This window comes from Salvia hispanica, chromosome 2, assembly GCF_029641045.1.
Source record: "Salvia hispanica isolate PSC_SH4W2 chromosome 2, Shi_PSC_v1, whole genome shotgun sequence".
Lineage (NCBI taxonomy): Eukaryota > Viridiplantae > Streptophyta > Magnoliopsida > Lamiales > Lamiaceae > Salvia > Salvia hispanica.
In genome coordinates this window covers 7,513,122-7,529,355 of record NC_142693.1, presented here as the reverse complement: position 1 = coordinate 7,529,355, position 16,234 = coordinate 7,513,122, and the positions used below count along the sequence as shown (strand labels likewise).

Below are 16,234 nucleotides of genomic sequence, written 5' to 3'. Positions count from 1 at the left end.
ACTTTCGCATATTTTGCTCTACATAACTAATTTTCCTATCTATATAAAACATGACTTAGTTTTACTACGGATAATAAAACATTGCCGTTTTTTCCTGAGTTAATATAATTTATTTTTGCACTTTTAAGTAATTTTACTATCAATTCATTTTCCACTCTTTAAATATATAATTTAATAATAGTTTATCACTATTTTATTGTATGTTTTCTGCGTATAAATTTTTCTAGCGATATCTTCGATCCTAGCTACGTTATTCATAGGGAAAATGATTTGCTGTTAGACTGTTTAGATAGTGAACTGAGTAATGATAGAGAATTCAGTTTGAGAAGGAGTAATCTTTAGTGAGATAACCGTCATTGAGAATTTGAAAAGATTTTCTAATATATAATATAAATTATAAGCATTAAATAATGTATCATATGAGAAATATTCTTGATTAGTTGTCTACTAAAAAATTAACACAAAGGTAATATTAATGATATTCGTGACAGGTGAGAAAGTACAAAGTTTTAGAAGAGTCATAATATTTTTTGGACTACAAATAATGGCATTTGATCTTTTTGCCGTTGATGATGCTTTTGATTTTTTTATATTTTAATATATATTTATAGATTTTTTTATTTGTATTTGTGGTTAATTTTTTTAGTAGAGATTGGAAAGTGTTATAATTGACGTACATTTTGACTGCAATTTTTATATTTGTAACTTATTTGATTATATGAGTTTATATTAGTATACTAAATTGTTATTGAATATATTTAGAATTTTAGAATTTGCTATAATGTTAATGTTAATATCATTTCATACATGTGAATTTACAATTTCGATTTAGTGTGAATAACAAAAATAGTTCAGTCGTGTATCGCACGGGCGTGACACTAGTTTCAACAAAAAGCCGAGGTCTTTTGAAAAAATGGATATGTTGATTTATTTCGAAGCATTTATAAAAGTAAATGAGGTTTTATATTGATTGTGTTCTCTATTTTTAATTTCTCAAGTTTGTGGGAGTATTTAGATTTGTAGATCAAGTGATTGTGCTTGGTTGTACGATGTATGCCCTATTATTTGAGTTGAGTGGTTTTTAAAACCCATTTGCATACTTTTGTCATAATCAAAATAAAAAAAAATGTATCCTATTCATGCACTAATTTTCATGCAAATCTTTCAAAATAAATTCTCAGTTAAATTTTTTTTATCTAGATTTCTTCCTATTTTAATAGTAATTGTGCATGCGATATTCAAAGAAGATACTAAACTAAAAAGATGCTAGAAGCTCAAAGATCTAGTACGAAAAATGATACTAAATGATACTCCCTCCGTCCAACAATAGGAGTCTCATTTCTTATCGGTGCGGGTTTTAAGAAATGTTAAAAAAAGTGAGTGAAAGAAAGTTAGTGAAATATGGGTCACACTTGTATATATTAGTTTTAAATGATATGTGAGTGGAATGTGTTGGTGGAATGTGGGGCCTCTTTACCATTTATGGTAATTATGAACCGGGACTCCTATTCGTGGACGGACCAAAATGGAAAAACGGGACTCCTATTCGCGGACGGAGGGAGTATGATCCTTTGTCACTTGATTAAGAACGATAATGCATATTCTAAGAACGCAGCGGAAACTTGATAAAGATGGATGGAAGACGCCACAAACTGGATAAATAAATCGACTGATAATCATGTATGGAATTATTGAAGCCACAAACAAATGTGAAAATTCATTTAATAAGCCTGAATAAATTTCTCAATTGACTTAAAAATTTGAGAACGCACTAAAAAAAAAAGACAAAACTCGCAAAATATGATTTAATAAAGTTGTGACTTTCATTTTCATAATGAAGCCCTTATATATGCATTAATTCTAACATACAAAGGAAATACTTAAAAGAAATAAATTAGAAAGGAAATAGTTTAAAATAAAATAAATAAAAATGAAACTCTAATTGGTAGAAGGGATGAATATAAAAGTATATTAATATGGGTTGATAACATTCCGTACTTATTAATTGACTAGGAAAGCAAAGTAAATAATAAAGCTAGATAATGAAGCTTCCAATAGATGAATATTTTCGTCGACTAAAGTCTAAATTTGGTCATTTATATTTGTTCTAAAAAAAATTTTGGTCATTTATATTAAGTTTATTACCTTTTGATTCTAAATAATATATTTTGATCCAAATTTAAGATTTTCCGCTAAATTTAACGGTTAAAGGTGATTCGACCAAACTAGTGACTTAATTATAAACCTAAACCGATCAACCAAACTAATTCAATATTAAAACTTATAAAATATCATTTTACCTATATCAAAATATGCTTTTAATATTCATAAAATATTTTAATACATATAATAAAAAAGTTAAATTAAAATTTAATAAGATATTCAAAATTTAATATTATTAAAATTTATAAAATAATTTTTACCTATAATAAAAATTAAATTAAAATTTATTAAATATTCACAAATTTAATTTTATATAGGTAAAAGTATAGTTAAAATATTTTATATATTTTAATTTAATTTAATTTTTATAAAATATTTTATAAATTGTAAGTTAACTTTCATTATAGGTAAAAAAAATATTTATAAATTTATATTAAATTAATTAGGTTAATCCAACTAATTAGATTCATAATTAAGTCACTAGTTTGATCAAATCACATTTGACCATTAAGTTTAACGGAAAATGTTAATTTTGGACCAAAACATATTGTTTGGAACCAAAAGGTATAGTGTAGGACTAAAAAAGTTTTTTTGAGCAAATATAAAGGACTAAATTTGGACTTTAGTCTATTTTGTCTATAATAAAGCAATTTTCGCCCATATTTACTATTGTAAATTTGTTATCACCTTTTAAAAATAAATTCTCAAGTAAAAGATTTTCCTCTAGATTTCTTCAAATTTTGATAGTAATTGTCTAGGTGATATTGAAAGCAGATACTGAAAAGAATTGATGTCACAATTTGTGTCTGAAGATCATCACTTCACAAATCACAAACTAGATATGTTCAGATTCAGAGTGCATAAAGGCACTGTGATTAGCTAAAACAGGGCAAATTATATGCCTCAAATCCCTACACAACCAAACTTTTTCTCAGCCATTTCTAAAAAACCACAGGCTTCGATAAAATTGAGTAAACGAAGGAACGAACGATCACAAGTCGAACATCAAAAGTAGTCGAGATGAGGTTCAAGTTCGTCGCAGCAGAAGCTTGAAGGCACAGCTGCGAGCTCGACTCTCCCCGTCCACTCCTCTCCTGGTTTCAGGGTGATGTTCTTCTCTATTGCTGCTGCATTCACACATAGCATCTGCTTATATTCTTCATCGCCAAAATCTGTCATTGCTTTCGACTTCTTCTCCCATGGATTCCACACGACTACATGAAAAAACCATTTGTGTGTATTAGGCCACAAATCGGAGGTTGTTGGCATTCGAGGAAAAAGATAATGGTGATACATACCCATATCAGGCAGCCCCTCCTTTCTGATAACATATGTTCGTTTCTTCTCGTGATCAAGAACAGCGACACACTTGGGTGAGCTTAGGTAAACACGGTCTATCTGAAAACCGGGAAACAAAAAAGAGCAATTGTTTAGAACATCATTACTTAAAACAGTCAAACTGCAACATTTTAGAAGTGGAAGAAGATTTACCTCTGATTCGAATGTTAGGGCATCACCTTGCTCCGTGAATCGTTCCCTTTGGGAGAGGTTGTCGAGGTAGTCCAGCGTCTCTAAACCTTCTATCCTCACTTCGCTGTTGGAAGTGTGAAAATGGGCAAACGGGTAAAAAGAAAATTAAATTTCAATGATGATTTATTAAAAGAATGGACAAATCTAAAAAAATTGGCTATTTACCTAATGTCAGAAACAGAGAAATGTGTTTGATAAGCCAAAGAGAAACTGAAAGGTTTCCCATTTATATTCCTGATGCGCGATATCAATATCAAGTTTCCATCCGATGTGAGAGAAACTCGTAGGCGAAACTCAAAGCTGAGAGAAGGCCAGAGACAGAGAGAGAGAGTTCAAAGACTGCTAAGAAGAGTGAGGAACATAACATTTCCTAATAAAATGCTCGAATACGTGAAATTTTTACCCGTGAGGCCAGAACTTCAGATCTTCTTCAATGGGTTTGAGTAGCAAATCAACAAAGGATTTACCAAGAGAGTCATTTGGATGAAGTGGAGGAGGATCATCCTCGATTGTCCAAATCTTGTTCCTGGCAAATCCATGCTGCTCGAGCGAATGACAGTTCCCAAACTGATGAAATATGAAGTGAGATACATACATGTTTTAAGCTTCACAAAGTCTTGAAATAACAGCAAAATAGAAGAGCAAGTGATTGTGTACCTGCGGAAAGCAAATAGAGATGCCTCCTCGCATTGCTTTTGGAGACTTAAAGATGGCCTACAAAGGTTTTGAAGGTCAATATACAGCATTTTAGTAACTAAATGTTTCTAAGTTACATCTAGTTACATTAACAGAGATGAAAATTTGAATCAAGTAACTTAATCGAACAAAATTCAACTGAACCGAACCATCTAAATTTTGCAGCATCAGCTTGATGTTTCCTCTAGTCGAGCAATAAACAGTCGAACACTTTTTCTTGAAATATTACCAATATGCAGAACTTGACAAAAAAATTCTGCATTACTAGATGATTTCTAAATTCTACCCTCACAGCATTAGTGAACCGAGTAGGCATTGCAAATAAATACTATTCCTTAACAGAATTACATCACCAGTTCTACCTATAATGACGACTACTCATCCAATCCCTAGAGTGGGTGATCTCAGAGTATTTAACATAAGCCCAAACATATTGAAAGATCTACATAAACTAACCTCAAGATATGCACATTTGACAGCTTCATTGAATCATGTTTTAATTCTAATCGCACAGAATTTAAGATGATACGACATGAAAGTATTTCTCTAGTATACATCACACTGCACCTTCTCTTTCGACAGTGAAGGTACTAAAATTGGTATGAGGCTAAAACCACAATTGATATACAGTATTTACTTACTGGAATTTAATGAAAATGCAAAACCACAATTGATTAAGATGAAGATACACATCATATCTTATAAATTAGGATAAGAACCACACCTTACTAGTGGTGAAAAGAAGCTCTTCGCCCCTATCATTCCTCCATGAGATAACTTGTGCTCCATGCAAGCTAACCTGCATTTTTTCACAAATCATAATTGGAAGCATTTCAAGAATCACACAGATCTACTCATAGACCTGATTTCTGCACCAAGAATCGTAAAATAATTAGAAACTCACTCGTGCAGACGCCCCACGAGGGTTCCGAAGCACAACCTGATCGATTCCATTCCAGTCCTTAGTCAATTCAAGAGAAGCTCTATGGTCCCAAACTGCTGCAGAATGCCCCATTCTTTACACCCAAAAGCAGAAAAAGATAAACTTGTTTCCTCCCAAGTCACCAAACAATACCTATAATCCTTATAAACTCCTCCAATCCGAATAACTCCCTTTCCAGAAACAAACGTTGCTACGACAGCTAATTATTGACTTCTCCTCTCAACACCACCGTTGTGATAGTTTTGTCAGCTACTGAACCAAATTTATAACCAACTTTTCACCAAATTTAAATGCTGCACTCCTCACACACTGGGATTCAGGAAATCCCATTGACTCAAAATAAACTCTTATCGCTTTACCACCGCAGCAATCTCACAAATATGTTCAACATTTGGCATAATTCCTCCAACCAAAATCCTAAGGCAATCCCATACGACACTCCCCAAAATCAAATATGAGGTAATCCAATAAAAGCTGCCTAACTTCAAGATCAGCAATTCAAACAAACCACAACAATTTACGAGGTGAAATCTCCTCCCCACCAATGCTACAATCCCTTGAATTGACAGGTAAAATCTCCTCCCCAAAAATGTTACAAAATCTTGGGAAATTGAAATCCCAATTCAAATTTAACCCCAAAACAACAACAATTCCTAGAAATGGAATAAATCTCAATTGGAAAGTTTCTCGAATCAAGCAAAAAAAGAAAAAACCCGATTTGAGCACAATAATAACAACGGGAGTAACTGAGCAATAAAGTTGTAATCTTTCACATAAAGCATTGAGAATCAAGAAAGCCCATTTCTTGAAAACAAACGGACAATCTAAGAAAACACTGAGACACAATTATGGAAACGTTGAACAATATATAGTAGTGCAGAGTCCATTAAAATGAAGTGTGATGCAATCTTGAACCTAATCAAGCATTAATTTAAGTCTAGTCTAGATTCAAAAACAAAGAATTGCAGGAAGTAACGTAAACCTGAGGTAGCAAGCAGGAATGTGGAAACATGGGATGTTTTGAAATAAATTAATGGCCATTCATGTGATGCAATTAAAGAATGTAATTTTTTTTAAAAATAATTTACGTACATTGAGTTGTACAATGCGCCGGATTGGAAGTACCCATATAAATATATCTAAATTGTAAACATCAAATATGAATTATCAATAAATTTTAAATTCAATCGAATTATATCACAAATTAATTTTATTATTAGTTAAGTATATTATTATATAGCAATACAAAAGAAGTGATATGGAAAATTTATAACAATTTTTCACGTGATTTCGTGTTCAATTTGAAATAATTACCCTATATAATATTCAATTAAAACAATATTTTTTCTTAAATTTGTTGGTATTTAATCTAAAATTTTTATGGAATAAGTAGCATGTAATTTATAGTTCAATTATGTATATATAGAGTACAATTTATTTATACTACTCCACAATTTATCAAGAAATAGGTTAGCTGGTACAGCACCCCCAAAATAGGCACACCCATATACAATTAACTGCAATAATTATTGGTTTGTACGAATATATGATAGGTCAAAAGTTGTTAAACATCTTGATTTCAAATTTTGAACTTTTATTGGTGTAATCAAGATTTCGCAAATTAAATTAGCATCGACCTAATATACACAAAAAGTGTAAATAATTGAGGGGAAAGTACTGCACCATAGAATTTGATTCAAAATCTCGGACATCTTGTTTCATTAGCCCCACCCCCCAAATATGACAAATTTTTTTTGATAATTTGTAACACTGGAAGTTCAGACATTTGATACTCCTTGTGTAATGAAATGGGGGTACCAATTTTGAATGCTAAATGGAGGGAAATATATATTGCATCATAAAATGCTGGGGATTACAAGTTTAAAACTATCAAACATGTAATCTAATACTTTCTTCTTCCACCGATAAATTTATCATTTTACCACTTATATCCATCTACCAATAAACTTTATTTGTTTTCTACTTCTTGATAATGGATCTCACATTACACTAACTTTATCTCATTCACATTTTATTATAAAACTAATATATAAAAGTAGGATTCACCTTCTATTAACTTTTTCAATCTACTATCGACTACATTTCCTAAACTCATGCCTGATTAAATGTGCCTTTGTATTGGTGGACGAAGGGAGTAACATTTCTGTCAGTGACATTTTCATAAACAATTAGGAGTATAAAAGTAAGAGAGAATATTTTTTGGTCCGTGAACTTTGCCAAATACTACCTCTGTCCCTGAAAATTTGATACATATTACCATTTCGGTCCGTCCCTGAAAATTTGATACACTTCACTTTTACCATTTTTGGTAGTGGACCTCATATTCCACTAACTCATTCCTACTCACATTTTATTATAAAACTAATACTTTAAAAGTATGACCCACATCTCACCAACTTTTTCAACTCACTTTCCATTACATTTCTTAAAACCCGTGTCGGGTCAAAGTGTAGCAAATTTTGGGGGACGGAGGTAGTAATAAATTTTGGTCCCCAACATTTGGAAATATCTTCTGAGGTCCACTAACTTCGATGTAATATCGTATGAGCTACTTTTTCACCAATTCGAACTTTTTTTGACGAAAATACCCTCAGTCTCATGAAGGGCATTTCAAGCGTCATAGAAGGTCGTTTTAAATTAGTTATGCATTCATTTATATCTATTTATATTGTTACTTCAGATGAAGAGAGAAGGAGAAAACAGGGAGAATGAGTGAATTAAAAATGGGAAAGAAAAGAGAAAAAAAGAAGGAAGAAAAGGGAAAGATGAATTAGAGATATAAATCAAATATTTTTATGAATAAGAGAGAGTAAATAGACTAAAATGTCTTTCATGGGCTTAAGGGTATTTTCATCTAAAAAAGTTCAAAAGAAGTGAAAAAGTAGCTCAGACGATATTATATCGAAGTTCATGGATCTCAGAAGATATTTCCAAATATTACAAACCAAAATTGATACATTGGCAAAGTTTGCGGACAAAAAAAATGTTCCCTTTAACAATAACATGATAAGTAAAGTTAATAGTTAAATATTGCTAGAACAATTTTACATGAGAGTTATTTACCCGTAAATACATAAACTTTCAACCTTTTATAAATTTTCTCCAAAATTCAAATCAAGAATATATATCCAATTGCTAATAGCCTAATATTCATATCTTGTACGCATTATGGAGTATAATGCAATGTGTTTATGATATAGTGTAATAAATTAGTGCTAATGAGTTATGGCAGAAAAATTATTTTTGCAGTGGTCAAATTTTTGAGATGAGACAGTCTATTAATATCATTAAATGTGTGCAATATTGGATTTTGATTGATGGACATGGTGTAATAATTTAAACTCTGGTTTGGGAAACTAGTGACAACTAGACCATGCTGATTTATGGGCTATACTTCTTATTCTAATACATGTACTATCTTTTATGAACATGCACTGTATCTCAATTCTATGAGAGTAATTTGAAATATTTGCGGATTCACAGTGTGTGCACATTTAAGTGATTGGAGATGGTGGAATAATGGAAATATTGTGCATGTAACATCAGCATTTCAACAACTAAGGAAGGAAAAAAAAATACAATTACTCCACTAGTAATACTAGTATTCTATGATGAGAAATTTGTCACGTGAGGAAGAGTGGCCAAGTTGATGAAGGTCACGTGATGGGAGGGGACAGAGGGCGCGCCATGTTTTGGGCTTTTGCATCATCTTCAACAACACCTTTGACTTAGCTCCCCAATCAAAAATCTCTTTTTACTGTTCTCTTCGAATTTCTATCATCCGGAATGAACTGTGCTGCCCCTCGAACAACTTTTCTTCTATTCTCCTTCAAACTTCATGTGGTATCAGTTCATAATCGAAAAATGGATCAAGACTAATTTCAGTGTACGGCCAGAAATGAATAAAACAAGACTATTTTTTATGGATGCAGAGGTAGTAAAACTCAAATATAATTTACACTATTTAAAAAATTAAATTAATAGCTGCGGAAATGCAAATCTAGATTGGAATCTTCATGAAGACAATATTCTATTATAGTAGTCTACTCTTTTGCTTGTTTTACAATGACTAGGTGAAAAGAAGCCTACGTTGTTTCACAATATCAAGATCTCAAGACCCCAATTCTATAACATTTTACTAAGTATATGTTTCTAAGTTGACAAGCCCTCAAGATTTTCATTTTATATATTATTTTGTTTGTTTCTTTTGGATTTTAATTAAGGTTTATTCATATCACAATTAAGAGTAATTAACTTCCACTTTAGTCGTGTGTAACAATTTCTAATTAACTCATTATTTATATTAGTTACATTTTTAATTTAAAATGGTAGTAACTATTATAGATGTCTACCCTCGTGTTAATTCCGCATTTGCTCGTGCAACCTATAGGTATTTTTACTGTGACAAAAAATGCCAGAGATGAAGAACATGACAAGAAACAAGAAAAAAAAACTCGAAACAATAAGCATAGAGAAAATTGCTTATAAAATCATGACTTTTGTGGTCAATCTCGTACCTTCCAAATTTTGAATGGCAAATCACGAAAATTAAAAAATTCCCAATTGTCCAAATGATTAATTGTTGTGCAAATGCAAAAAATGAATTGACACATACTCCCTCCGTCCCCAAAATATATGCAATTTGAATTCAACACGGTTTTTAATGCACAATTGGTAAAGTAAGAGAGATGTATGGAAAAAAAGTAATTACGGTATTGTTAGTGGGGAATGAGTCTCATCTCATTAGAGAGAAAAGAATTTTCAAAATTGAAAAGTGCATATTCTTGTGGCATGGACTAAAAATGAAAGAGTGCATGGTGGAGAGAATAGTAAATTATGCGGATAAGTGGACATAAAATGTAATAACACTAGAAATTAAAAAGAATAAAATATATATACATAGAGAGAGAGAAAACATGTTTATCATGTCCATCATCTTATACAACAACAAAAACAACCAAAATCCACGTCATCTCCAAAATATAGAAAAATCTACAAATAAATTACAAAATCAATATGTCAACAACTTTAACAAAATAACAATGTCGCATGATCTCAAAATGTCCAGAACCATCTTTTGGAGAATCATTCTAGTCTGATTGTGCAGTGAGACAACATATTGGAAGTTGACGTAATGCCTCATAGGCTCATACTATCAAGCAATTATTGTAAGAAACTCTCAAAGTCATCCTCGACCGCTGTCTTTGTGGCTTCAAGGTTCTGCCGATCTCCACGAAATCAATCGGCCAAAACCAGAAAAGATGTGATTCATCATGGTTGTTGATTCGCTGCTAGCACTCCTTTCCAATGTGTCGATGGACGATGGCCATCGAGACAAGTCTTTTGCTTAACGACATCACATTTCGGCAAGAGAGTAAATGGAGAGTGTGGATAAAAAAAGTAAAAATAAAAATTTACGAAAGATAAATATAAAATTGATTAGGTTTGAAAGAGATGAAACGAAAACTTGATTGGAATATTAAGGTGAGGAATAATAAGTCCAACTCATACGAGAGAAAAGCTAAAGCTAGCTAAAAATAGAAGTTGATTAATTTTATAGAAAACTAAATTAAAAAAAGGAAACTTTTTCTTATAAATGAGATTACTATGAAATGTTAATTGAAACGAAAAATAATGTCGTTTCGCTTTACTAGTGGCAAGTGAACTTTAGTTGCAAATTTTTGATACTCTGATTTTAACATGCAAATTTTGAAAGATACGGGCAAAACCAGAATTAACAAGCAATTAATCCTAAAAAAAATCAAGTAGTTAAATATATGTTGTATTTCTTGGCAACAACAATATACATCGTCTCCTTGACTCAGTCGAAGAACCTCAAATTATCACAATCATCTCTGAAAAACCAAATCCATTATCCACTATTAACTATCTGAACCTCATCTAAAGTTTGAAAACTCACAGTACATGCTACACACCCTTTTCAAATACACTTTGTTTTCCTTCTAGAATTTCGATGACTTTGCGAAGCAAAAGCGCATCGACTAATATTATGTAGTACTATCTCAGCAATCTGAACATTTAAAACACATTCCAGCTTTGCTGAGATAATCAGTTGCAATGAAATTAGACTTGACCATTACTTACCACACTCTATTACTGTTGTTAGAGGTAACTCTCGACGTATTTATGCGAAAAGTTGCCGGATCAAATAAAGTCAAGGAGGGATGAAAGCTCAGTTGGGAGTGTCAACCGGCAGCAACAGCGTCAGTCCTAGGACTACTGTCAAGAAGCTGATGGAGTTTAGCTCCAGGACGACTACTGTTGTCGTACGAGTCGCTACTGTCCTCGTTTCTAACGTCGGATGAATCCGAGTTGTTGACTCTGGCAAGTAAGTTTGCTGTGCCTACAGGTTTCAGCCTCCTCTGATCATCAATCTTGTGCATATTTACCTCTTCTCTGTGTCCTAATTGAGCCTCTTTCAGTTTCTCCTACAAATTCCAATCATTTATGAGACGGAAAAAAAATTAAAATCAGCGACAAGCTACTAGAGAAATCAGGCGTGGCAAAGTACCATTAGTGCAGCGTTTTCAAGCTTTAGTTTTCCAGAGCTTTCCATTAGTGCATTTATTTCAGATTTGAGGCTCATGTTCTCAGAAGTTAGTGCTTGAACTTTGACAGCTAGTTCTTCAGTCTCAGCCTGTGTGAAGGAAGATGAACACGTAACAGAAAGGCTATAAGAAACTCAATTGCTTACGAGGACTTCTCCATTGGATTGTAATCTTTGTGGTGAGTCATACCTGTTTCCTCAGTCGTGATCGTCTTGCTGATTCCCGGTTTGACTGTTTCCTCCTCTCTCTTTTCAGTTCTCGTTCATTCTGCACTCAAACAGTATCACATTGAGAAACAAACACAAATGTAAGAATTCCCAATCCAATTAAAGATGTCTTGATGAGTACACACACCTGCATCCAGCTTTCATTAGGAATAGAGTGGAGTGGAACACTAGTCGGGCTGGAAATTGCACTCAGGGAAGGTTCCTTCACTTCCAACGCAACGTTCATGTTGTCCATAGTTTTCACTGGCTTATTAGCAGGAGGAATCACGTCCATCGTCTTCTCAGCAGCTTGGCCAACTTCAACAGGAGTTAAACTGCCTTTTTTAGGAGCTTTTCCATCTTCTAATTAAAAGCATCAGACACAACAAATCAGATCAAAATAATTTGAGAACACATGCTTAAGCATTTTGTGATAGAAAGTTGCCTAGGCTCAAAAGATATGTATGCGCGACTAGGTCTGCACATTTACCACAGTGAATAAAAAAGCATTACCTCTCTCAGGAGATCCTTCTCCATTTCTCTTCTTGCCATTCTGATTAGCCTATAAACGAATCAGAATAGAATTATAAGCAATACTTTCAGACAACACACAACTAGTATCTAACAAAAGAACAGGAAAACTCTCGTCTAGTAAGATAGATCCGTTACCCCTGGAGCAACTCCATTACTTCCATCGCTGGAACCATCAGTCTCGTCGCTGTTCATATAACCAAATATGAGCGTTTAGCCAATACGTTAACCAAATAAGAAGAAAACCATAACAATTCATTTCTGAATTTCAGCTACAGAACTATGGCATACGTTATAAGTAGTACTAAGCAATTTAAGGTACATTGCTATGTCTCTGAATCTACACAAACCTGTCTGTTGACTGTCTTCGGTCAGTTTCATTTTCAGTACCATCACCATTTCCATTGCCTATAGATATTGCAAGCCCATCAAATTCTTTCAACTTCTTCACAAAGCCTCCATCTGTGTTCCCTGATGACTTGGCTGGTGTTTCCCCGCTCGCAGCAGTACCAGTCTACATGTAAAAGCACAAATAGTAATTAAATCTGGCTTTCAGACACTCCAAGGTCATCTGTTAATGGAGTATATCTTAATGCTGACAAATTCCATTTTCAGTAGAAGCTTGAAAAGAACTAAAAAATTGACCATTCTTGGCTTTTGCTCATAGCAAAGGGAGTAGACCTCTTGTTTGCTTAAAGCTTCACTATAAACTTACCATAGGAACTCCCGGGTGTGCGTAAACTCCTCCGTGAGCATAGAAGGCAGCATACGGAGCTCCATAAGGAGGAATCATTGACTGAGAAAATTAATGTTTGGTGTTATGAACTTTCTATATATTCTAATCCCACTAATATATGAAACCAGGCCACTTCAATGCTTAGAAAAACTGCAATACCTGTGGTGGACCCCACATATAGGGGGGCGGTGCATGCGGAGAAGCAACAGCCGAATTCATATATGGTGGAACAGCAAATCGGGGACCATAGTAAGCCTGATAGAGAACCATCCAATAACCATGAAAAAAAGATCTTGAATATTCTTTCTACCGCACAAGTAATTTTTAGGTAGACGAAAATTTGTAACGACGTAACTAACCTGCATTGCTGCCCAGTCAGGATACATCTGCATGTTATTCTGATCCTGCCAATTGTAAGGCAATTTAAAACTTCCACAGGCACGAAGATCTAATGATGATTGAGGACAAAATGGAACAACAAATAAAGCTAGCTGGCTCGAGAATATTTAAATATAGAATGCATTGATCCTTCGTTATACAAGCACTACACAAGGTGCTACAGCTACAAATAAACATCAGAAAATTACAAAAAATGCAGTTCTATGTACTAACCACTGCTGGCACTGCAGGTGGAGGTGATTTCTCCAACTTGGTACACTTTCCTTCTTCATTGTTTCCCATGATGTGTTCGGGAACGACTCTTGATACTCCGCCTACTTAAGGTCGAGCAATATGACAAGTTTCAGTGATCTGCCATAATAGACAAATTAACTAATCTTTCAAATCAACACGGTCGACTACAAATTTGACCATGATCAATAACGTAAGAAGATCAAATAAAGCAGATTTGTTCCAAAATTATGATGCAAGATTTAAGACATTGAGCTAGATATATCGAACTAAGAACACACAAAGATCAGTTACTCAGCAGAGATACAACCATAAAGAATGCTGAGTCATGAAAGTTAAAGAAAGAAATAAAAGTAAAGCCTTGAAAAGAATTTCCATATACTATAGTATGCAATAAAACAAAAGTCAATGTGGAAAAACACAAGTGCCTATTAATGCAACGAAATTACAAAAAAGCAAAGGGGTAATGACTTTATGACTTTGATTAGTTCAAATATGACAGGGATGAGATTATTTCTTGGTATAATACATTTTTAATCACTATAACACAACTCTGAAAATTTGTACATATCTTCATTTGGGGAATTGTGTGCAAGAATCAAGATTTATTGTTACATTAAGGAACCAAAATTTGTGGTATACTCTTTTTAAGGTCAATATCAATAGAAGAAAAAAAAACCTAAAAAGTATTCATGAAACAGGGTCAGTGTAAAGTTGTAACTGATTCAGTTTGGTATGACAAAACCACACAGTTCCAAAGAGGAAGAAAAGCCAGGGGCTTTATCGTCCTTTTAATCACCCCATCCAGAACCAAGTAGGATAATCTACTGACTGCAGTCCAAGCACAAACTGGTGTGAAATGACAAATCTACCCTCCCCAACAACCTAAAATTCCATAACTGAAAACCATGAAAAACTCATTCACTCCAATTTTGGCCACCTGAGATTTTCAAAAATAACAGGCAAAACAAAAATTGAAATGCTCGAATTCTCGTGATTTTAAAGCACCATCATCAAAAATACCAAATTCAACAGCTTCAATCATTTACAATTCTGAATTCCGATTTCCATTTCATCTAAATTTGCAAACAACGCCCAAAACTGGATGCGAAAAAGTTTGCTTTTTTTGTTTTTCACCCAAAAAATTCAGCAGATTTAATTATTCTAAGTGAACATAAAAACAAGGAAAATAAATCAGAAAACCAAGTGAGAAAATTCAGTGAGATCAGCAAGCATACAACCGAAAATAGAAAAAATTCAGCTGACGCTGAAATTTAGTAAACGCAGAAATGAACGTACCTGGGGAAATGAGAATTTGGAGTGATGGAGGGGAAATTGTGATTTGGACAGCCAGTTTATGCTTGAAAACTGATAGCATTCATTTTTCTCTCTCAACAGATGTGTTTTTGGCACAGTGAAGCTTTAGAGAGAGGGAGAGGAAGAAGGAAGAAAGAGCAAAGAAAGAGGGAGAAAGCCAAGCCAACAATCCACGTCACGAAACACGTGTCTCTTTTACAAAATATTGGTCTCAAAAAATACATCTAAATGTGAAAAGATATGCAATTTGTATTTAATGCGTCATTCCAATTATTTAAATTCGGGTCAGAATTATTCATTATTATTAGCTCGTTTTCGGAAATTTATATTCATCGGTCTATCTATTAATCAAAAGATCCATTGACTCTGAGTATGAAGTAAAAAAAATTGTTTGACTGGAAAAACGAATAGAAAAAGTTAATTAAGTATGAATTTCAGTTTTATATAATAATTTTATAATAAGACAATATACTAGTACTAAGTACAATAATTTAATAAGAGTATATGGTCTATTTATGAAATTCGGAGAGAAAATACAAGGTTCTTAAGTCGGAGATGCATTACATAGAAAAAAAAATAGTTGTACTACACTATTAATATCATTTTAGATTATTAATAGTACTTCCAGAAACAATCAGTAGTATATACTCCACGATAATTATTATCGAACTTCTACTCTTAATCCAAATTTAAATGCAAAATCAGTTCTCATTTCACGAAAGTCACGTGCAAATCCTCGTATTTATGAAAATAGTTATCAAATTGATTATATACGTGGTGTTCGGTGTTAGATAAAATAATACTAAGGTATAATTTAGGATTAAGTTATGAAATTATTTTTATTAGGGTGGGTTGGTTATGACTAATTATCATATTATGTTTCATCTTGGAT

At 33.1% G+C, this 16,234-nt stretch overlaps 2 protein-coding genes across 5 annotated transcripts; both read right to left on the bottom strand.

Moving 5' to 3' along the window:
* Positions 1 to 2,962: 2,962 nt before the first annotated feature.
* Positions 2,963 to 6,370, bottom strand: LOC125212049 (putative glucose-6-phosphate 1-epimerase). The gene is made up of 8 exons (XM_089066149.1): positions 5,294 to 6,370; positions 5,114 to 5,188; positions 4,351 to 4,407; positions 4,097 to 4,260; positions 3,859 to 3,993; positions 3,655 to 3,757; positions 3,462 to 3,561; positions 2,963 to 3,377 (listed from the first exon to the last, which is right to left on the bottom strand). The coding sequence occupies exons 1-8, from the start codon at positions 5,402 to 5,404 to the stop codon at positions 3,169 to 3,171; spliced, it is 954 nt and encodes a 317-aa protein (XP_088922275.1). The 5' UTR covers positions 5,405 to 6,370; the 3' UTR covers positions 2,963 to 3,168.
* A 4,749-nt stretch (positions 6,371 to 11,119) lies between these two features.
* On the bottom strand, positions 11,120 to 15,481 carry LOC125201030 (common plant regulatory factor 1-like). Of its 4 annotated transcripts, none has more exons than XM_048098904.2 (12): positions 15,325 to 15,481; positions 14,008 to 14,111; positions 13,755 to 13,799; positions 13,555 to 13,650; positions 13,375 to 13,455; positions 13,010 to 13,173; positions 12,798 to 12,846; positions 12,642 to 12,690; positions 12,277 to 12,488; positions 12,112 to 12,189; positions 11,886 to 12,011; positions 11,120 to 11,802 (listed from the first exon to the last, which is right to left on the bottom strand). In XM_048098904.2, the coding sequence occupies exons 1-12, from the start codon at positions 15,401 to 15,403 to the stop codon at positions 11,560 to 11,562; spliced, it is 1,326 nt and encodes a 441-aa protein (XP_047954861.1). In that variant the 5' UTR covers positions 15,404 to 15,481; the 3' UTR covers positions 11,120 to 11,559. The 4 variants fall into 4 exon arrangements, with proteins under 4 accessions (XP_047954861.1, XP_047954860.1, XP_047954862.1 ...); XM_048098903.2 differs by having other exon boundaries at positions 12,277 to 12,491; positions 15,325 to 15,480; XM_048098905.2 differs by having other exon boundaries at positions 12,277 to 12,491; positions 14,008 to 14,145; positions 15,325 to 15,479.
* Between the last annotated feature and the right edge of the window lie 753 nt (positions 15,482 to 16,234).

Bases quoted from the DNA above. Each gene is read 5' to 3' on its own strand.
- LOC125212049 (XM_089066149.1), bottom strand. From the start codon at position 5,404: ATGGGGCATTCTGCAGCAGTTTGGGACCATAGAGCTTCTCTTGAATTG. The intron at 3,994-4,096 runs GTAAAAATTTCA...GCCTTCTCTCAG, and splicing joins CTGAAGTTCTGGCCTCACGG to CTTTGAGTTTCGCCTACGAG. The intron at 3,758-3,858 runs GTAAATAGCCAA...CACTTCCAACAG, and splicing joins TTCTCTGTTTCTGACATTAG to CGAAGTGAGGATAGAAGGTT.
- LOC125201030 (XM_048098903.2), bottom strand. From the start codon at position 15,403: ATGCTATCAGTTTTCAAGCATAAACTGGCTGTCCAAATCACAATTTCC. The intron at 12,492-12,641 runs GTAATGCTTTTT...GCTTTTAATTAG, and splicing joins AGAAGGATCTCCTGAGAGAG to AAGATGGAAAAGCTCCTAAA. The intron at 12,190-12,276 runs GTGTGTGTACTC...GTTTGAGTGCAG, and splicing joins CTAATGAAAGCTGGATGCAG to AATGAACGAGAACTGAAAAG.